This window comes from Myotis myotis, unplaced genomic scaffold (assembly GCF_014108235.1).
Source record: "Myotis myotis isolate mMyoMyo1 unplaced genomic scaffold, mMyoMyo1.p scaffold_m19_p_7, whole genome shotgun sequence".
Taxonomy (NCBI): Eukaryota; Metazoa; Chordata; class Mammalia; order Chiroptera; family Vespertilionidae; genus Myotis; species Myotis myotis.
In genome coordinates, this window is record NW_023416379.1 from 52701238 (window position 1) to 52723269 (window position 22032).

Here is a 22032-nt window from a genome sequence, read left to right on the forward strand (position 1 = left end):
TTTCCTTTAAATCTCAAGGACAGAATGAGGTTTTCCATTCTCACTGTACATGAGAATCACCTAGGGTGGCTGGTCCATTTGTCCGTCTATCAGCCTCTGCTTTTCCCTGAGTCCCTTCTCCAGAGGTTCTGACTCAACTTCCTATGGTGGGACTCAGGCAATACTGCTGAGGTTGTATCATTTGTCATACAACCTCCCCAGGGGATTCTAATGAGTGACCCGGGCTGAGAGCCGGGCCAGGCTAACTCTCCCCAGAGCAGCTACAGGCCCTTGGGCGAAACCCGCCGCATTGGGCCTGTCCAAGCAAGAGCCATTCCTCTTGTTACATTCTTCATGATGCTCTCATGCACACCTGCCTGCACAACACACTAAAACCCCACTTCGCTACAACCCAGGGCTTCCTGGATCTTAAAAGAATATATAAGCAATAGAGTGACATTCCTAAAAATTTGAAAGGTAAAAGCAAGTCGTCTGTAACACTACCACCCAATACAACTATTACCATTTTATCCACACTTTTTCAGTGCACCTTTTCTCTTTATGTGTTTGTGCAGTTATAGTCACATAAAACTGCCTTGCTTTCTGCATTAACATTATGTCTTAAACCAGCGGCTCTCAAACTTTATTGGGCAGCAGAATCTCTTGGAGGGCTTGTTCACAGACATATCTGGGCCCCTTGGCAGAGTTTCAGATTCAGTAGGCCTGTGGTGCAGACAGAATTTGCATTTCTAACAAGTTTCCAGGGAAAGCAGTTGCTGCTGGTATGGGACCACATTTTGAGAACTGACAAAAATCACTGCTTTTCTACCATGTTGCACATTAGTCACCTGAAAATTAAAACAAAAAAATCTGAAACCTTACCACCAAATGGTTGAATTCCATCAGCTTAGGGTTGGGTCTGTTGTGGGTATTTTTAAAAATATATATTTTTTTATTGCTTTCAGAGAGGAAGGGAGAGATAGAAACATGGATGAGAGAGAATCATCAATCAGCTACCTCCTACAGGCCCCCTACTGGGGATCGAGCCTGCAACCCAGGCATGTGCCCTGACTGGGAATCAAACCGTGACATCCTGGTTCATAGGTCGACATTCAACCACTGAGCCTCGCTGGCTGGGCTGTTGTGGGTTCTTTTTAAATTCTAGGTGATTGTAATGTACAGCCAGAGGTTATGAACCTTGCACTCTTTGAAGATGCTAGCTCCTCCAACTCGCTCTGATATCAGGATAGGCCAGTGGTCGGCAAACTGCGGCTTACGAGCCACATACGGCTCTTTGGCCCCTGGAGTGTGGCTCTTCCACAAAATACCACGTGCAGGTGTGCATGTATAGTGCGACTGAAACTTCGTGGCCCATGCACAGAAGTCGGTATTTTGTGGAAGAGCCACACTCAAGGGGCCAAAGAGCCGCATGTGGCTCGCGAGCCGCAGTTTGCCAACCACTGGGATAGGCCATCTAAGACGGGCAGGGGTGAGAGGACACAAGACCCTGCAGAGCGCACACATTTCCCTTGATCCAACCATGATCAACTTCCGGGAAACTGAACAGCAAAGGGCCTGGAGATGTTGCCAAGCAACAACCACAGAGAGGTGGCCCTGCTGTCCACAGCTCCGGGCTGTGGTCTGGGGTGCTGCTCTGTTCTGGCAGGTTGAGCCAGTGGGTCCCACTTCCAGCAGGACTGCTGCACAAGAACAGCAGAGCGAGTCCTGTTCAAGCAGGTGACCCATAAATTACACTAACAGGTGGTCATACAGGGAGCGCAGAACAAATGGTCCCTGCTGCACAGTTTGAAGAGGCCAACGCCCACCTGGAGGGGCGGGACTATGTCAGGGCACATTCCAGGGGAGGATTCCTTTTCAGATAAAGATCTCCTGTCAACAGGATGACAAGGGAGCCCGGCCAAAAGCCAGCAGCTTAAAATGCACCTTGAAAGGAAGTGGAGGTGTTTTATTCCCAGCATGTGTGCAGATATGCTGCTTAACCCTGTCACTGGTCAGTCCCAGGAAGACCGAGGGAGGCAAGGTGTTTATGTAGGGGAGACCTCCCTCGGTAGGGGCTGAGCCCCAGGGAGGGGGACGAGGTATCAGTTGAGAACCACAACCCACAGAAACAAGTTTGGAAAGACTCTTCCCTCCCACTGACTCCTTGGGCCTGGGAGCCCTGGCCCGAGAGCCGGTCACTCCCTCATCTAGCAAAGACTCAGAGGTCGGATCACAGCTCCTCTCTCCTGCTCAGGTCTCGGATCCTCCGTACTGAAGGGCAGGCCTTTCAGACCATGAATGATGAACCCCAGAATGGGTCCACAAAGTGAGAAAGAAGGGTGTTGGTGCTTAGCCATTCCTGGAACAAAATCTTTGCTGACCTGCTTATGTCCAAGGTCACACAGAGAAGTGAGGCAAAGGAGAGAGGAATTGAGACCCATTAGCTCAAAGAAATGAAACAACTGTTATTACAAGGAGGGCAGTTGCATAGATGTGACCCACACAAGGGAAAACAGTTTAACAGGAAGAATTTAGCTGAGATTATAGAACAATTTCAAAATGACAGTAGTTCCTTTTTTCAGATCATGAGAAATACAATAGATCAGGGTTGCATAGTCGTTTTAAATATTTTTTCCCTCAATTACAGTTGACATTCAATTTATATTATTTTCAGGTGTTCAGCATAGTGGTTAGACATTTACATAACTTATGAAGTGATCCCCCATAAGCCTAAAACCCATCTGGCACCATCCCTAGTTATTACAGTATTACTGACTATAGTCCCTAAATTGTCCTTCACATCCCTATGACTGTTTTGTAAAACTGTGCAGTCTTTTTTGAGGCCAGTAATGTCTACATTATCTGTAGCATTAAGAAAATAGGAAAGGAAAGAGAGATGTAGAAACAAGAAGTTATAAAGCTAGTAAAATAAGAGTGGCACATATTTAAGAAACACTATTTTTTTTAATATATTTTTTATTGATTAAGATATTACATATGTGTCCTTGTCCCCACGTTACCCTCTACCCCCCCCCCCCCCCCCCCCAGCTCATGCCCTCACCCCCCCCCCGTTGTCCATGTCCATTGATTAGGCCTATATGCTTGCATATAAGTCCTTTGGTTGATCTTTCCCCCTTACCCCCACCCTCCCCTACCTTCCCTCCAAGTCCCGACAGTCCAATCAATGCCTCTCCGTCTCTGGATCAGTCCTTGTTCATCAGCTTATGTTGTTCATTATATTCCATAAATGAGTGAGATCATGTGCTATTTATCCGCTCTCCAGTTCCATCCATGCTGTGGCAAATGGTAAGAGTTCCTTTTTCTTCTTCCTCTTCTTAAAGAATACCTTTCAGCATTTCATGTAATGCTGGTTTGGTGGTGATGAACTCCTTTAGCTTTTTCTTATCCGTGAAGCTCTTTATCTGACCTTCTATTCTGAATGATAGCTTTGCTGGATAAAGTAATCTTGGTTGCAGGTTCTTGCTATTCATCACTTTGAATATTTCTTGCCACTCCCTTCTGGCCTGCATGGTTTCTGTTGAGAAATCAGCTGACAGTCGTATGGGTACTCCCTTGTAGGTAACTGACTGTCTTTCTCTTGCTGCTTTTAAGATTCTCTCTTTATCTTTTGCTCTTGGCATTTTAATTATGATGTGTCTTGGTGTGGTCCTCCTTGGATTCCTTTTGTTTGGGGTTCTCTGCGCTTCCTGGACTTGTAAGTCCATTTCTTTCACCAGGTAGGGGAAGTTTTCTGTCATTATTTCTTCAAAAAGGTTTTCAATATCTTGCCCTCTCTCTCCTTCTGGTACCCCTATAATTCTGATGTTGGTACGCTTGAAGTTGTCCCAGAGGTTCCTTACACTATCTTCATATTTTTGGAATCTCTTTTCTTTTTTCTTTTTCGGTTGGGTATTTTTTGTTTCTTTGTATTTCAAATCTTTGACTTGATTCTTGGGATTCTCTTGTCTGCTGCTGGATCTCTGTAAATTATTCTTTATTTCAGTCAGTGTATGCTTAATTTCTAGTTGGTCCTTTTTCATGTCCTCCATGGTCTCACTATACTTATTGAGGGATTCATTAAATTTATCGGCGGTTTCCATAAAATTCTTGAAAACCTTATAAACGTGGCCTTGAACTCTATATCCAATCGTTTGCTTTCCTCCATTTCTGCCATTTGTGACCTGTTTCTTTGTCTCCGCATTTTGGTAGCTTCCCTGTGTTGATAGAGTGGCCCTGTGCGCCAGGTGTCCTGTAGGGCCCAGTAGCTCAGCCTCCCCAGTTACCTGGGGTGGACACTCTTGGTGCACTCTTGGTGCCTTGGTTGTTGTAGAATCACTGGGAGGAATTGACCTCCAGGCCAATTGGCTGTGAGAATCAGCTGTGTCTAAAGTGGGAGAACTTCTGTGCTGAAGACACCCTTCTGGGGCAAGACTTGCTTCAGTGGGGCTTTGGTGCTCACTGAGTCTGCTCCCTGAGTGTGTCCCTTATGGATCTGAGGAGTTGCAATCTGGACGGCCCCCCTCTGACCACTGGGTACAGTGGCTCCTGGATCTAAGGAGGTGCTAATTCAGCCTCTGCCTGAGGCCACACAGCAGGAGCCACGAAGAGGCTCAGCTGTGAAGCAATGCAAGCCGCTGTGGGGCCTTGGGCCTTCTCTTGGAAGTTCCGGGTCTGCCTGGTTCGGCTGCAGTTAGGTACATTCACATGCAAAAGCCTCTGCCGCAGCCTGGGTGGGGCGGGGTCTCAGGGAGTCAAAGGGCGGAGAAAGCAGCTGTGGCCGATTCTCCGCCCGGAGTCGCGCATCTCAGTGTCCCGGTAACGGCTGCAAGCACCTCTGAGGGAAAGCCGCCCTCAAGTTCGCCGGCTGCCGGACAGACCAGCCTCTCCCCGTATGAGTCCTGGGTCCCCAGAGACTTCCCGGAACCGGAGTTCAGAGCCGTAGGGAGCTTGTGGTTCAAAAAGACAGCCGCGTCCTCAGGCGCCACCCCCTTTCCTCGCGCGCGCGAGCCGCAATACCTCTGCACTTCACCTCCGCAGCGCCTCTGGCTCTCAGCGTGCTTTTCTTTCCTTCTAGTTGTAGAATTTACACTCAGCCAGCCTTCCTGTTGTTCTGGATGATGTTTGCTCAGTCCTTTGCGGTAATTTTCAATTGTTGTGTGAGGCGACAATTTCCCGGTGTTTACCTATGCCGCCATCTTGGATTTTCCCCAAGAAACACTATTAATATTCAGATTGAACAGGGTCTTTGAGACTTTAATTTGGATGAGGATAGTAAGGAAAACCGCTTCAAATCTAATTTGTGGCAGAACGGCTCATCGCTGGAACCCTGGTCTCTGGCCCCTCATTTAGGTTTTAAATGGCAAAGACTCCTGCCAACTTTCTTAGGTGCTCTCAGGGTCCTCTTCTCACAGACAGTATTCCCAGCCTCTCTGCCTGAAATGGTGTAGATGTGGGTACAAAACTTCAAAGTCCTTCTTAGGCTCATGATTTAATAAAGACAACGTTATAAAGACATTCAAAAAGGGGTGGGTAAAGAAAAAGCACCACAGATCAAAGGAGAGTGAGAAAATAAACCTTTACATTCAGAAAAATTATAGTAGTTTAAAAAGCCTTCTTTCCTTGTTGGAAATGTGTTTTGTCTACTGTCTACCTGGATGAAGGACACATCACATCTTAATCAGACTACAGGTGACAGGAAGCAGCCAGGGAGTAAATTCCATGGATGACAAACATCAGGATTCAAGACAATCTCAGGTGGAAAGAACAGGCTAATTTTAGCAACCTAAAATGTAACGGGGGCAGACGTAAAATTCCTGCACTGAGGGTCAACAGCCCAATCACACCTGGGTACTGGCATTGTCTTGTATAGTAACAATTCTACTTTGAAAAAGATCAGTTTTTTATACCGAAAAGCTTCATAATGCTTCTCTAAGTCTTACTTTGGGGATGGAGAAATAATCAAATAATTGGGAGAGATGATTTGAAATGTATAGTGTTAGGAGTCAGTTATTCAAACATAATGGCTTAATTAATAAGTGAATTCCAGTAACTACCAGGATTAGACTTGCTTCTAGAAAGGTCCACCAACAAGCAGGGCAAAATATTTCAAGCAACGTACATGACTAGACAGGACTCTGTTGGTCCCTGGAGTGCATCTGTCCCCAAGTGATAAGGAATTCAGTCACTGGCCCTCATGCTCCTCACGGGAAGCTGTCTGGACTACCTTTTCAGTGGGTTACACATTGACAGAGGGTCCGGCTTGGCCAGCAAAGCGAGAGAGGGAAAGCCCAGTGCCCAGGGGCAGAGTGAAGGCTGGTCTGGCCTCCCCTCCACACAGGAAGGCTTCCTGCAGGTCTCACGCTTCGTGGAGTCCAGGGTTGACAGCCCCCTTTCCTCTCCGGCACAGACCTGTATCCTGCATGTGTATCTAAGAATTTTCTTCTGTAGTCAAGGCAGGAGGTATAATTTCCTTGACAGACAGTTACTGAGAGCCAGGCTAAGAAGTGAGGATTCAAGGATGATATAAACAAGGCCACGGCCCCTGCCAGCTCAGTGCTCACCCAGACTTCCTTTCCGCTTTCCCAGGGACACTCTGCTCCTTCTGGGCAGCAGAACAGCCCACACGGGGCACCTTAAGAGCACTGCTCCAGGGCATGACGCTAATAAGGTGGGGGTACACCCTCACAGGGGGCAAAACACCAGAGCCACACCTCCAGAATGCAAGGCAGTGGAAAGATCGGAGGGATTCAGGCTTAGGGGGCGCCCCTTCACTGACGGGGCAGGGAGGCACACGACTGATTCCAAGAACCTGGGAGTCTTGGGTTGGCCTGAGGCTGAGGTTGATAAACTGTGGCCCATAGGCCACATATAGCTTCTAATTATAGCCTTCGGGTATCCCTGCCTCCCCTTTGTACTTTTTTTAAATTAAACTTTTTACTGAGATAATTATAGATTTATATGCAGTTTTAAGAAGTAATACAGAGAGCTCCCACTTCGTTTCCAGCGAGTTTCCTCCAATTATAACATCTTGCAAAACTATAGCACAGTATCGGAATCAGGATATTGATAGTCAAGATACACCACAGCTCTGTCACGAAGGAATCTTCCCGTTGCCCCTTTCCAAGTACACCCACCTCCCTTCCCAAACTGACCCCCACCCTCATCCCTAGCCCCTGAGAAAATAAATATTTTTTCCATTTCTCTAATCTAGTCAATGTCATATAAATGGAATAAACAGTGTGTAACCTTGCATATGCCGATGGCTTGTTCCTTTTTATTGCTGAGTAGTATCCCACAGTATGGATATACCATGATTTGTTTAACCGTTCCATCGTTGCAGGATAGATGGTCTGTTTCCAGCTTTTGGCTCTTGCAAATAAGAATGCTATGGCATTTCTTTGTATGCTTTTGTGTAAACATAAGCTTTCATTGCTCTTGGGTAAATGTCCAAGAGTACAATTGCCAGGTCATATAGTAGTTGCATATTTAGTTTTATAAGAAACTGTCAGGCCGAAACCGGTTTGGCTCAGTGGATAGAGCCTCGGCCTGCGGACTGAAAGGTCCCAGGTTCGATTCCGGTCAAGGGCATGTACCTGGATTGCGGGCAAGAGGGGGACAGGAGGCAGCTGATCGATGTTTCTAACTATCTCTCTCCCTTCCTCTCTGTAAAAAATCAATAAAATATATATATATAAAAAAAAGAAACTGTCAGACTATTCTCCAGAGTGATTGTATCATTTTATGTTCCCACCAGCAATGTATGAGAGATTCAGTGTCTCCACATCCCTGCCAGCATTTGATGTAGTCAGTGTATTCTATTTTAGCCATTCTGATAAATGCAGTGATATTTTCTTGTGACTTTAATTTGCATGAAGTATATTCACTGTAGGGTTTTTGTAGATACTCTTTATCATGTTGAGAAAGTTCTCAGTTCTTAGTTTGCCGAGAGCTTCTTTTTTAAACCATGAATGAGGGTTGGATTTTACCAAATGCTTTTTCAGCATCTGTGGATATGATCATATAATTTTTCTTGTTTAACCTGTTGTTATGGACTAAATGTCTGTGGCCCCCAAATTCATATGTTGAAGCCCTATCCCCCAATGTGACAGTGTTTGGAGAGAGGGCCTATGGGAAGTAATTAAGGTTAAATGAGGTCATGAATGTGAGACCCCATGATGGGCTTCGTCCTGATGAACAGAGGAAGAGAGATCAGAGCTCTCTCTCCATCTTGTGTGAAGACAGTGAGAGGGCCCTCACAGGAGCGAACCTGTTGGCGCCTTGATCTTGGACTTCCCAGCCTAGAGAACTGAAAAATAAATGTCTGCTGCTTAAGCCACCCAGACTGGTATTATTTATAGCAGCCCGAGCTGACTAAGACAGCTGTTGATACGGGGATTACATTGATTGATGTTGAACCAGCCTTGCATTAGGGATAAATTTCACTTGCTCACGGTGTCTAATTCTTTATACAGCGCTCAATTCAATGAAAACATGGGCTAAAAGAAAACTAAGCACCGCCACCTACTCACCCATCTGCCCTAGATCCTTGATTTATAACAACCTAAACATACTAGTACAACAGCCAATTCTCGTTGGAAACAAATAGACAGGCCTGTGAGAAAGAATTTCCAGTCTACAGATAAATTCCAGACTTAACTTATTTTCTAAACCTAAATCACTATAGCTGAAGAGGAAGAAAAAAGAGGAAGCAAGAAACTAATAAGGGGCTCAGAGACTTCACCAACAGACCATCTGCCCTGGCATCTGAGCAGAGGCCAGGTGGGTGACTCGCAGCTTCTAAAGCCCCTTTCCTCTGGCGTCTTCATTTACAGCACTCTGAGAATAATCTGCATTAGTGACGATGCTTTGGAAGTCTTACAACAAGCCGATTACTGGCCTGGAAACCAGTAATCCTCCAATGCATTTCGTGCAGGAAAGAAACAGGTACGTATTTATTGAGGATTTTAAAATGCTGACACCCAGCTGTGCCACATCACAGCGTCTCCTCTGGACTGTTAGGACCTATTAAATATATGACTTTAGGGGGTTTAACGGGCACATTAATCTGTGTGGAGGCTTCAGTTTTAAATGCAGGCTGCTCAGGCAACAAAATGCAATCTGGCGGATGACTTGCTCAACACCCAGGTGCTAGAAGGGCCTCTGGGCCAACACACCCACCAGGCTGCCCAGAGCTGAGGAAGGAGGGAGGGCAAATGCGGGCTGCCTCCACCCTCACTGACCACCACCTAAAACACGAGCAAGAGGGGGACAGAAGGGCTCTGCAGAGCAAGGCACCACTCCCAAGAATTCCTCCGAGGCAGTGAGGGGAGGGCAGAGCCGCGGAGAGACTCAGGCCCGATTCTGGGGCTGCCCTTCCAAGCAGCCTCAACAACTTCTTCTAAGATGCTTAAGTCAGTTTTGAAGGCCCATCCCAAGTTTTGAGACTTGCTCTCCTCAATTGTAGTCCATTTCCCCACAGGCACAGGCACGGCTAATGTCTGACTACACCGGTTCCCACACTGTCCCTCTCCATCTGAGAGGGCCCTCCCCTTCCTCCAGAGAGCACCTCCTGGCGACCTCCCTACCTTTTCTAGAAACACAGAGTCATTGGGCCGCCAGCCTAATTAACACCCTCATCACAATACGTCAACACTGACTGAGATTTTCTTAGCATTGACCCAATAAGTTTCCATGCACTGTCTCATAGGCAAGCCATACAACAATTCACAGCATGTCTGCCTTCCCATATTTGAGACATGCATTTCCTGCTAGTCAACTTGTTTCTAGTTGGAGATATGAGTATTTCGTGGTGTACTGCAAAGAGCCATGACTTCCAGGCATGTCACCACTGACTTGGCTCAATGCTCAAAAGAGAGTGCTGTCTACCCCACATGCAGGCCCTGAGCCGTCAGGCAGAAATACCTGGAGTAGTGAAGGTTCTCCACCTGGCTTCTCATTCGGTCACCTGGAGCTCTGAAAAATGCCCAGGCTCAAGCCATACCCCAGGCCCATTAAATCAGAGCCTCTGGGTGTGGGGGGTGGGCATCAGTATTTTTAAGGCTCTTCAGAGGATCACATTCACAGCCAACACTGAGAAATTTCTGACCAAATGGAATTTCCATGCCTGAGGTCCATGAACTCAAGTGAGAAAACAGTAATTATAATAGTAACAACCATCCATTGAGTTTCTTCTCCATTCTCATTACATGTACTAAGCACTCTGCATGGATTACTTTATTTAATCCTCACAACAAATCCCTGAGCCAAGTGTTGTTATGCTGATTTTACAGACAGGAAACCAAGGCTCAAGGTAGCTAATACCTTAGCTAAGGTCACAGAGATGATAAATGTGATTCACTGCCTGTACTCTTGCCAAGAAAACATTGGGAAATATTTTCAAATGGATGACACATTCATAGAGATGGAAAATGAAAACATGGTTGCCAGGGACCAGGGGAGGTGACAATGGGGAGTAAGTGTTTAAAGGGTATAGAATTTTGGCCCTGGCCAGTGTGGCTCAGTTGGTTAAGCAATGTCCCATGCATCAAAAGGTCATGGGTTCAATTCCTGGCACATTGTCAGGTTCCAGGTTTGACCTGACAGTAACTATACACCCTTAACGCCCCCATGGAGTGTGTAGATCTACCAGCCTGGAGCAGAACCAGTGGACTGCATCAGCTCTGCACAGGCTCTGGCCCTCACTGAACCGGTGAGAACACACTGTGTGCTGCCTCCGGAGGGAACCCTGTTTTCCAGCTGTGAGTGGTGGGTGAGGAAGGGGAGGAGAGGTGTGGAGCACCCCATTGCTCCCCTCCCATCAGCCACTCCCCGGCTTTTCTCCCAGGCAGCCGGCCCTAGCCACACCCAGAGGGTGAAAAGGAGAAAACTCTATGGAACCCATGCTGAATAGAGAGGAACAAAGCTAAATATAGGCTCAATTAGCCACAGCAGAGAGCTCCTGGAGAGAATGCCAGAAAGGCAGGATGAGTTCAGGAGAAGAGGGAGGAGGAAGACTCGGGGAGGGAGAGCCCAGTCCTGCTGGTCACAATGCGCTTCAAGGTCCGTCCGCATGGGCCTCTCTCACTCCACTGCGGGAGGGCACACCGGGACAACCTTCGCGCACAGCAGTCCCACTGTCAGCGACAAGGGGATGCGTGCCCGACCCAGCAGTGCCACTTAGACAAACCTTTCCCACTGACGTAACCACACTACAACAGGACCTCAGGACAAGCAGCACCAGAGTAACATAGTCTCAATGTCCATCAACAGGGGATAGGCTAAGCTACTTACAGTTCATCGTCCGGTTACTCTTGGAGAAAACAAGAGCAGCAGTGAAGCATCCCAAGGACCAGCTTCCAAAAAGTTCTCGAAAAGATGCTCTACCTATGGATTCCTTCAGATTCTCAACTCCAGCTACATGGTCAACGCTTGGCATCAGGAGCCGTGCAGAGGGCTTTTCCAGACTACAAAGTACCTACTAGTATTGAGGTAACAATATATATTTTAATCCTCACCCGAAGATATTTTCCCCATTGATTTTTAGGGAGAGTGGAAGAGAGAGGAAGAGACAGGGAGAAACACTGATGTGAGAGAAATACATCGACTGGATGCCTCCTGCACAAGCCCCGACCAGGGCCCGGGCTGGGGAGGAGCCCTCAACCAAGGTACGTGCCCTTGACCCGAATCAAACCTGGGACTCTTTGGTCCACAGGACAATGCTCTATCCACTGAGCCAAACTGTATAACACCTGAGGTAACAATATTAAAAGCTATATGTGAAGATATGTAACTAAAATGTGAGGTGATTGTGGAGAGAAGATAATTCATACTAAAGGCCCAGTGCACGACCAGTGCCTCAGCCCAGCCTACACCCTCTCGCAGCCCGGAATCCCTCGGGGGATGTCCGCCAGCTGCAGAGGTGGGAGAGGCTCCTGCCACCACCGCTGTGCTTGCCAGCTGTGAGCCCGGCTTCTGGCTGAGCGCACTGACCACCAGGAGGAAGCTCCTGCATTGAGTGTCTGCCCCCTGGTGGTCAGTGCACATCATACCGACAGGTCGTTCCATCATTTGGTCAATTTGCATATTAGCCTTTTATTATATAGGATAAAACAAAAGCTTGGTTCTTATAAAACCAAGGACTCCTTGCAAAAGAGAACCAATTTTTCTGTTTTTGTATCCAACTTCTTAAGAAGTGTCCATGTGGGCACTTAGAAAGGCACAGAGTAGAGAGAAAATGAGGAGGCAGAATGAAGAGCACTGGGTCACTGAGAAGATGGGTAAGTGGAGGGATGTTTAGGAGCCAAAAGAAAGGAGCATGTCCTTGGGCTTCTGCTTGAAGGACTGTGCAAATGGGTGTGCTATTCATTAATAGAGACCATGGGATGAGAACCGAATGGGCATGTGCAGGTTGTCTTGGGCATTTAGATTTGAAGTACCTGTGGCGTACCTGTGGATCATTCATATAAACATGCCCGTGAAGACAGCTCCACACGAGGGTCAGGCAATAGAGCCAAGCTGGAGAGGGTGGCGTGGTGACCAGCGGGCGGTGGAACAATCAAGGTGGGTGTGCAGAGTGAGAGCAGATAAGGGCTCAGAGCCCCAAGGAAAGTTGGATTTAGAGGCAGGAAGAGCAAAAGGAGATGGAGAAGTGCCTTTGCAGAAGAAAACCAGGAACTGAAGCATCAAGGAGCCAAGGGGAAGTTCAGGGAAGGGAAGGGGAGGAAAGACTCAAATTGTAGTCACTTTCTCCAACAGAACACAAACTCCATGATGGCCAAGACATTGTTCTCCTGTACTGTTCACTGGTGCAAAGCAGGTGCTTAATTAATACTTGTTGGTGCATGAAATAATAGGTGACTCTGGTGAGATCAGTGGCAGAGAAGTGAGGAGACCAATTCCTGGGAGGTCCTGAGTTTCGTCTCTAACAGCCAGACAATTTTCCCCAGGGATATGTCTGACTTCTCAGGATACCCAGCGTCCTTGTCAGGTTACCTGTTCTAACTGAAAATGTGTTGGTCAACACACGTGAACATAATTGACCTAAATATGAAAATTATGCAAATAGAAAATCAGAGTTCTCAATGAGCCTTTCTCTTAAAAATAAGAATTTAAAATTTTATGTGTAGTTCTTACACCAATTCCTAGCTCCTGATCCCATTGCCTCTGATGACTTGTCCTGTGCATGACAACGCCACTCCTACTTGGTGGGTTACGTATCATAACCATATACCATTAGCCACTAAGTAAAACCCCTATGATGACATAAGAAGCTCCAGATATATAACAGACAGGACATTTGCACAGGAGCCAGGAGTGCCTGGTTCTGGTCCCAGCTTTGTTACTCCCTAACTTATACAAGTCCCTTCCCTTTTGGGGCCTCCATTTCCTCACAACTCTAAAAAGAAAAGTGGTATATCTCACAGGGTTCTGGGGATGAGCAATATATATGTGAAAATAAATTGAAAAGTGTAAAATGTTACATACATATAAATATAGTTATTGGGATATTGCTTTATTAAAGTACCTGGGCATATGAAGTCCTAGTCAGAAAATACTTGCAGATTCTATGTGTAAGATGCCAAGGAAGGTGCTCTAATAAGAAGCAGCCCTGCCAAAACCGGTTTGGCTCAGTGGCTAGAGCGTCGGCTTGCGGACTGAAGGGTCCCGGGTTCGATTCCGGTCAAGGGCATGTACCTGGGTTGCGGGCATATCCCCAGTGGGAGATGTGCAGGAGGCAGCTGATCGATGTTTCTCTCTCATCGATGTTTCTAACTCTCTATCTCTCTCCCTTCCTCTCTGTAAAAAATCAATAAAATATATTTAAAAAAAAAGAAAAAGAAGCAGCCCACAGATGTTCACAGCCTGAAGTTTTAAGCCACGCAGGTGAAACATGGTGGTTAAGAGCAAGGCTGTGGAACTGCTAGCATAGACAGTCAGTCGGAGAGCCAGGGAGTCTCCCCTACTAGCCCAGATGAGGCAGGGAGAGGTTCTTACACAAGCGTGCTGAAAGCTAGGAAGATGAATGGATAGGGCCTGAGCATGCCACAAGCTAGAAAAATAAATGGACAGGACCCGAGTGGGCCAAAAGCTAGTAAGATAATTGGATAGGAAAAAAAAAAAAGCCCTCTCCTCCCTATCCCTATAACGACCACAGGCTTGAGCAGGAGGGGAAGATGGTCTTTCAGATGGGAGTCCATCATTCTTCCTTTCCTTTTGCACTCGCACCTGTCTCATGAATTTGGCTTTCTCTGGGGCAGGCAGCAGAACCTGTGTTTCAGTTACAGAACCAGATGGCCAGGGTGCCATTCTCAGTTCTGACACTTTCGAATAGGAGCTCTGGTTGGATTACCTAACCTCTCTCTGCCTCAGTTTCCTCATTTGTATAATGAGGATAAGAGAGTTGAGGTGAGGTTTAAAAGACTTAGTCATTGTAGAATCCTACAAGAGAATTAAACAATTTATACTGAACACCATTATTCCCCTCATTCAACATAGATGGTGCTTATGGTAGGAGTACTGGGCTAGGCAGTGGGGGGATTAAAAAATACACACCCAATATTGTGTGCCTTCTTAAATTCTATAACTGTGACAATATGTGTTGTTACACTCAGTTCTATGGAAATCCTCTAAGTTTTGTGAGGAAATTGAAATTTAAGAAGTGAAGAAATTTGCCTACATCAGTGGTTCTCAGCTAGGGTGATAATGCCGCCGCCTCCTGGAGGGGAACGTTGACAATGTCTGGAGCATTTTTTGGTTGTCATGACTAGGGAGGAGGGAGTATTGCAGGCACCTAATAGGTAGAGGGCAGAGGTAGTGCTAAACATCCTGCAATACATAGGACAATCGCCCACAACAAAGAATTATCTGGCCCAAAATGTCAATCATGCAGAAGTTGAGAAACCCTGGCCTACGTCAACAAGTAGTTAATAAGCAGCGGAGCAGGCACTTGACCTAGGTCTTTGGATTCCAAATTCCAGTGCTTTTATTCTGTGTCCAACACTGAGAAATATAAGAGAGAAACTCCGACCCAGGTCAGAGTGGTGGTCTGCCTGGGATTTCTGAGCACCCTCAGAGCACTCAAATTATGAGAGACACAGAGCAAATAAACAGCAAGTGTTTCACCAGTTGAGAGGACAGTGAGTTCCATGTAGGGTACTGACTCTGGGTGGACTTCCTGGTGGTGGTGGTTCCTGAGCTGGGTTCTGAATGGGCAGGCCTTAAATGGGCAGAGTTTTCCAACAGCAACACTATCAGCTCAAAGACAATAAAACATTGCCTTCAAAGTTCTGAAGCAAAATAGTTCTTTCTCAGCTTAGGTTTCACACCAAACTGTCAATTAAGTGAGTGGGTAGAATAAAGACTTTTTCCCAGACATACAGAGTCTCAAACTATTTCTCTCCTATGTTCGTTTTCTTAGGAAGCTCAGGGAATATGAGCTACCCAAGTGATGGGTGACATGGGTGGGTTCCAGCAAAAATGATCAACTCTAGGAAAAACAGCAAGTTATAAAAGAATGGAAATGTATACTTATAGTATACATTATAGTATACTTACTGGCTCACCAATGAATAACATTTACATAATCACACTAATTACGGATCTGTTCAAAATCGTGACACAACTGGATTCAGAGAATGAGGGAGAGAAAGGGGCAATAGATTGAGTCTAGTACTAATTGATTTCTCCCACACAATCATTTTTCAGGAAGATATGGGAGCTGTGCTATACAATATGGTAGCCAACACTCACATGTGGCATTTAAATTTTAATTAAAGTTAAATTTAAAATTCAATTCCTCAGTTACACTAGCCACATTTCAAGTATTCAATAGCCGTGAGTTGCTACCATATCAGACAGTACAGATATAGGACAGCACTGTACTAGAGGTGTACTACATCAAAACAAGGGACTAAACCAAGAAAGAGAAAGACAGTGGAATCCAGAAAACAGAAAACCAACATATATAAAAGTGGCAAGGGGAATCGCTAGGATACGAGTAAAGTGAGATCCCCAGACAGCTGCCAGTAGGCCCTTGGTCTCTAGATCAATCTAGCTCAAGACTTGTCTATTTTGTCACTTTTTCCATAGACCCCACTTTCGGTTTCATTGATTTTTCTGTATCTTTTTTCTATTTCCTATTTCACTCATTTTTGTACTAGTTTTTATTATTTCCTGTTTCCTTCTTTGAATTTGGTACCACATCTTTTCAAATACAGAAATCCACAGATCAGTGGGGACAGGTGGACCTTGAGCTGGTTTCCTCACAGACGTGGGCTCCAGAGTTGCTTTTTTATCAAGTCATGCCCCTCCTGTGGGCTTTGGCCTGAACGGAGATGACAAGTCTCCCTGCTCTGGGTGGGACCCCAGGCTCCTCTAGCAGTATTTGAACTTACTGTTTAAAAAATATATATTTTTTTATTGATTTCAGAGAGGAAGGGAGAGATAGAAACATCAATGATGAGAAAGAATCATTGATTGGCTGCCTCCTACGCACCCTCTACTGAAATTGAGCTTGAAACCCCAGGCATGTGCCCTGACGGGATTGAACCATGACCTCCTGGTTCATAGGTTGACACTCAACCACTGGGCCATGCCAACCGGGTTGAATTTACACTTTTAAAGCTCCTAAGTGCAAGCATTACTTTGATTAAAAACAAAACTATTAAAAAGCAAATTATGTTTAAAAAAAGACAGTCAATAACAAGCAATGGTGAAGATATAGAGAAACTGGCACCCTCATACATTGCTAATGGGAATGTGAAATTGGGTAACCATTCTGGAATACAGCTTGGCCGTTCCTTAAAATGTTGAACATAGATTTACTGCGGGACCCAACAATTCCACTCCTAGGTATTTATCCTGAGAAATGAAAACATATCTACACAAAAACTGTACAGAAATGTTCATAGCAGTATTGTCCATAATGGTTTCACACTGGAAACAACCCAAAATATCCATTAACCAATGATGGGATAAGCAAAATGTGCCATATCCATGAAGTGGGATATTGTTCTGTAGTAAAAGAGAATAAAATGCTAATGCTATAATACAATGAACCTAGGAAACATTAGGTCAATTGAAAAAAGCCAGCCACAGAAGACCACACAATGTATGAGTCCATTTATATGAAATGTCCAGTAAAGGACAATTTATACAGACAGAAAGTAGACTAATGGTTGCCAGGAACTGGGAGTAGGAATGGGAAATGACAGCTAAATAATACGAAATTTCTTCCTGGGGTGACAGAATGTTCTAAAATTAGAACATGGTAATGATTGTGCAACTCTGTAAAGACATTAGAAACCACTAAATTGTACACTTAAAATGGGTGAATTTTTTTGCATGTTAAATTATACCCCAATAAAACTGTTTTTTAAAAACTTTTTTAAAAAAGCAAATGATGAAGTCTATTTTAAAAAGTAAACTTGCAGCTATGAACTATGTGCTTTAATGTGATTATTATAACAACCCTGAAAGGTTGGTATTGCTATCCCTTTTTTACAGATAAGGAACCTGAGGCTCAAAGAAGTTAAGCAACTTGTACAATTAGCAAACACAGCAGAGTTAAAATGTGTGAGCATGAGCCCTCCATTAGGGAGTCCATGCCCTTTCTCCCATTTGTGACTGGCTGGGCCCTGAAGCACCATGGGTAGATGACACCCTTCACCCTCAAGTCCACACAGCTAGCAACCTAGTCGCCACATTTGTGTCGAGTGATGTCAGGCCAATAGGGGACCTTGGAGAGGCCACGACTCACTCTCTCGCTCTCTAGAACCAGCATCGTGATATTGTGATTTACAGAAACACATATTTGCTCTTAGTCTCCATTCCTGGCTCCCCAAACACCTGGAATCTCCTAAGTGATAAGAGCAATGGGAGCATCTTGTATTATAATAGCTGGTCTGTTGTCATCAGTTCTTGAAACAGCTCCAAAGCCAAAAAAAAAGGTGAAAGGAGTGTGTTATTCACAACAAACCCCTTTCAACCACACCTGCATTTATGAGAATGAGGTAACTTTTGGAAAGCCCCGAAGGATGAGGGCTGGTTGCCAGGGAAACCAACCATAGTTAGAGGATTTGGACTTTCATTTCCAGAGAGGGGAGAGAGGCTGGAGGTTGACCCATTCACCAATGGCCAATCGTTTAGCCAGCGGTTCTCAACCTGTGGGTCGCGACCCCTTTGGCGGTCGAATGACCCCTTCAAAGGGGTCGCCTAAGACCATCCTGCATATCAGATATTTACATTACGATTCATAACAGTAGCAACATTACAGTTATGAAGTAGCAACGAAAATAATTGTATGGTTGGGTCACAACATGAGGAACTGTATTTAAAGGGCCAGAAGGTTGAGAACCATTGGTTTAGGCAATCATGTCTATGGAAGGAAGCCTCCGTAAAAACCCAAAGGTCAGAGAACGTCTGGGGTGGTGAACACAGGGAGGTGCTGGAGGGTGGCATACTCAGAGATCATGGAAGCTCTGTGCCCTTTCCTATACCTTGCCCTGTGTATCTCTTCCATCTGGCTGTTCCCGAGTTAAATCCCTTTAAAATAAACTGGCAATCTGGTAAGTAAAATGAGTTCTGAGAGCTGCTCTAGCAAATGAATCTAATCTAAGGAGTGGGTCATGGGAACCTCCGATTGATAGCCAGTTGGTCAGAAGCAAAGGTGACAACCTGGACTTGCCACTGGCATGTGGAGGGGTGGGACTGAGCCCTTCCCCATGAGGCCTGATGCTATCTCCTGGCAGATCGTGCCAGCATTAAGTTAACTGCTTGGAATTGCTGCTCAAAGCACACACTGGAAGCATGAAATACAGAGACTAGATATGAATCACTGAAAATGTGAGCTGGCCAATCTTTGCCACAGGAGGCCAGAAGTTAGCAGATGCTACTATTTGAAAATTAAACTTTGCCTCTCTCCACAGCTCCCCTGGGGTGGCCTGGAGGGTGGGCCCTGGAGCCAGACTCCGTGGGTACAAGTTGCAGTTCTGCCACTCAGCAGCTGAGGGACCCTGGGCAAGTTACTTAAATCCCTCTGTGCCTCAGTTTCCTCATCTCTAAAGTGGAGATGAAAAGAGAACCTCCTCTAGAGGACTGTGAAGTGCTTATTTTGTCTATGTACTTAAACCTGTCATTGAACTGTGCAGAACCTGCCTCTGCTCAGCTTTGCAACAAAACTGCCCTTGGGCCCATTATGTTCTCTTGACCACTCGGGGGGTATCTGTTGGTGAGGGGTGAGCAATGTCCTCCAGCACTTACCACACATTCTCACTGACTCCCATGAAATTAAAGCCCAAAGAGGCTGCTACAGTCATCTGGTCTGAGTCTGTCTTGGTACAGATGGGGATGAGGTTCTGCATAGCAGAGTCCACCTCCCCAGGAGGCCTATCTAATGTGATTATCAAACAAATACTCTACCCTATATTAAGCTTTTGTGTCTCGACTTCTCCAGAGAGCTCTCCTGTCCTTGTGGCTGAAGAAGTAGGTGAGATAAAGCCATGCTGTGACTTTAAAGACTGTCAAATGCTAATTATAAGTTACTCCATTTGAAAGATCACAATGAAAGCATTTTTAATCCTCCTTCCTTCTGTCCAAACCTCCATCACTGGGGGAGGGGAAGGAGCCAATTCTTTGAAAGCTGCGAGCCCAACAAGACAGTTTTGTGGACAATGGTTAAGAGGGAGGCTTTCCCCCGAGGATGGCTAAAGCATTTTCCTCCCTTCTTGTTACCTTGGTAACTGCTACCTTGGCGCCCTTGTTGATGAGCTGAACCACATTCTCCGCTTGGCCTTTGTATGCGGCTATGAGAAGGCGTTCTGAAAGCGCAGCGACAGCATCCTGCTGGCTCATGAATTAGCAGAGAAAGAGGTTTCCAGATAGAGGTAGACACGTCCCTTCAGCTCCGCACGACGTCACTGGCCCGGGCCGGCACCCGCGGGGACAGATGCTCCCGATCATTGGAAGGTGGCTCTATTACTATGCCATCTTCAGGACCTACGGGTTACAAAACAAAGCTGCCATCAGTGCCACTCAGCACACAGGACGGGCATGTGCTGATTGCTCATGGCAGGGGAGGGGAGCTGGGGGAGAGAGGGCAGCAAGAAGAACACACAGCATAGCAAAGCACCTGACCTTAGAAGTGCCACCTTCCCTCCTTTCTACCCTCGCAGGGGACTCTGGATTCATCAGAGGACTATGGCCAGAACTTTGAGGTCTGCTTTGCATTTCTGTGAGGGCCGGCAGAGGCCTGATAGAATCCCCTACACATCACCTGGTTTCCAGACCCACCTTGGGCAGGTAACTGTGCTATGTAGGACCATAAAGGGCTTTCTGGGCCACAGCTAACATGCCAATTCCCCTGGCAGGTTAGGTTCCCATGGAGCACACCCCAAAGACCCGGAGGAGTAGGTTCTCTCTCTGGGATTTCCCCCCAGCATATACTGTCATTCTCTTCATCCTTTTCTCACTGCAAATCATGCAGTTTCCTGAGTTCTGGAACAGATGGAGAGCTGGGCACAGGCCCGGGCCATCTCCCGGGTCCAACTGCTGCTGGAACAACCTGCCTCAGAAACCACAGGGATGCTAGACACACTGACAGGGCACTGCCCACTGCACCAAGAGTGGCTTCCCAGCTTAACCAGGGGGAAATGAATGGCCTACAAAAACCACCTCTAGGCCACTCAGAGCAGAGGTCTGGAGGCATTAACTAGTAGTAAACTTAAGCTCTTCTTTCCACCAAATGGACAAGTGAATAGAAGGTTAAAGATGGACTCTTCCCTATAGCCCTGGGCCACCACACACCACGACACTAAACCAAAGGCAGTGGTAATGACTTCAAAGGCGAAGGGTTCTTCCGGCACAAGAAGAAATGCTTACGGATCTGATCCACAGCAAGGACGGCAAGGAAGTGAGGGCTTCTTTCCGTTTTAAAACATACTTATTAAAAATACCAATATATGCAAAAGGAAAGAAAATGCTATAGCAGAGGGACACCACCCATTCTTCATCCCAGGCCCCACAGACATCTTTTACAGTTGCTTCCAGGCAAATCCACCGCTCCTTTCAATCTCTAAAGATTAAGGAATAGGCCAAGATGTGACTGGGAAAGTTCTGGACAGGACTACACTGTACCTCCCGTTCACCATGACATCCGGGCAGGCCATCTCCCCAACCACTCTGGGAGGCTGGGGTCAAAGGCTCAGATATAACACAGACATAACCGCAGGACTTAAGGATGGTATTTTATTATGTGACTGTATTGGCCAAATGTGAATATTTTAACTTCAGAAAGAATTCTTCTCTCCCCCCAACTTGTGAACTACCAAATTTCACCTCGTCATCCAAAATACCCAAAATGCAGGTAAAGACTCGAAAGGAAACAGAGAGAAGGAACCTTCACAAATCCTGCTCTGGTCACCAGGTACAAGACGCGGGGACAAGGGTACGCGCCAAGGCAGAGACGCCACCCTTAGCCAGAGCCAGAGATCCTGGAATCTGTGAGAAGCCTTTGTTGAATGAATGAGTCAGTGAAAGAATAAAGCTGAGACTCAAAAGAGAGAGAAATGAGCTGGAAATGCTTTTGGAAATTCCCAGGACTCATATGTTTGCCAGACTGCATCATGTTTGGAAGTGGTTTGTATTTGTAAACATAGGACACATCGCCTCTCTTTATTCAGGGAATCTGTGGTACCTTCAAACCAATTACACTGAGCTTCTGCTTTGCCTGCCCCAACACTGGAAAAGCACTCCAGGCCCAATGGCAGGAAAATATAGAATATTAGCTATGGCTTCTTGAATGATCTCCCTCCCACAACCACATTCTTCTCCACCTACTCAATTGTTATTTCTGTGCACTGGACCCAAACTGCCACCTCTCCTCTCCCAATTCCCCATTCCCAAACCTTTCTTGCAATGGGCCTGCAAATGTCTCAAGTACAATATCCTGGTTCATACAAATATTATCATGACTAAAATTTTTACTCATTCCACTCCACAGCTTGGCTCCTGGGGATAGAGAGCTTGCTACAACCTCAGTGCATGCCATCAGCTAAGGTC

The 22032-nt window shown here is 46.0% G+C and overlaps 1 protein-coding gene across 3 annotated transcripts in view; it reads right to left on the bottom strand.

The window, feature by feature from the left end:
- Window positions 1-22032, bottom strand: part of ANKRD6 (ankyrin repeat domain 6) — a 156077-nt gene that overhangs the window by 36639 nt on the left and 97406 nt on the right. For all 3 annotated transcript variants that reach the window (XM_036317724.1, XM_036317722.1, XM_036317723.1), the window contains exon 2: window positions 19708-19971. In XM_036317724.1, coding sequence (XP_036173617.1) covers window positions 19708-19827 — 120 coding nt within the window. In that variant the 5' untranslated portion in view covers window positions 19828-19971. The remainder of the gene's footprint in view (window positions 1-19707; window positions 19972-22032) is intronic.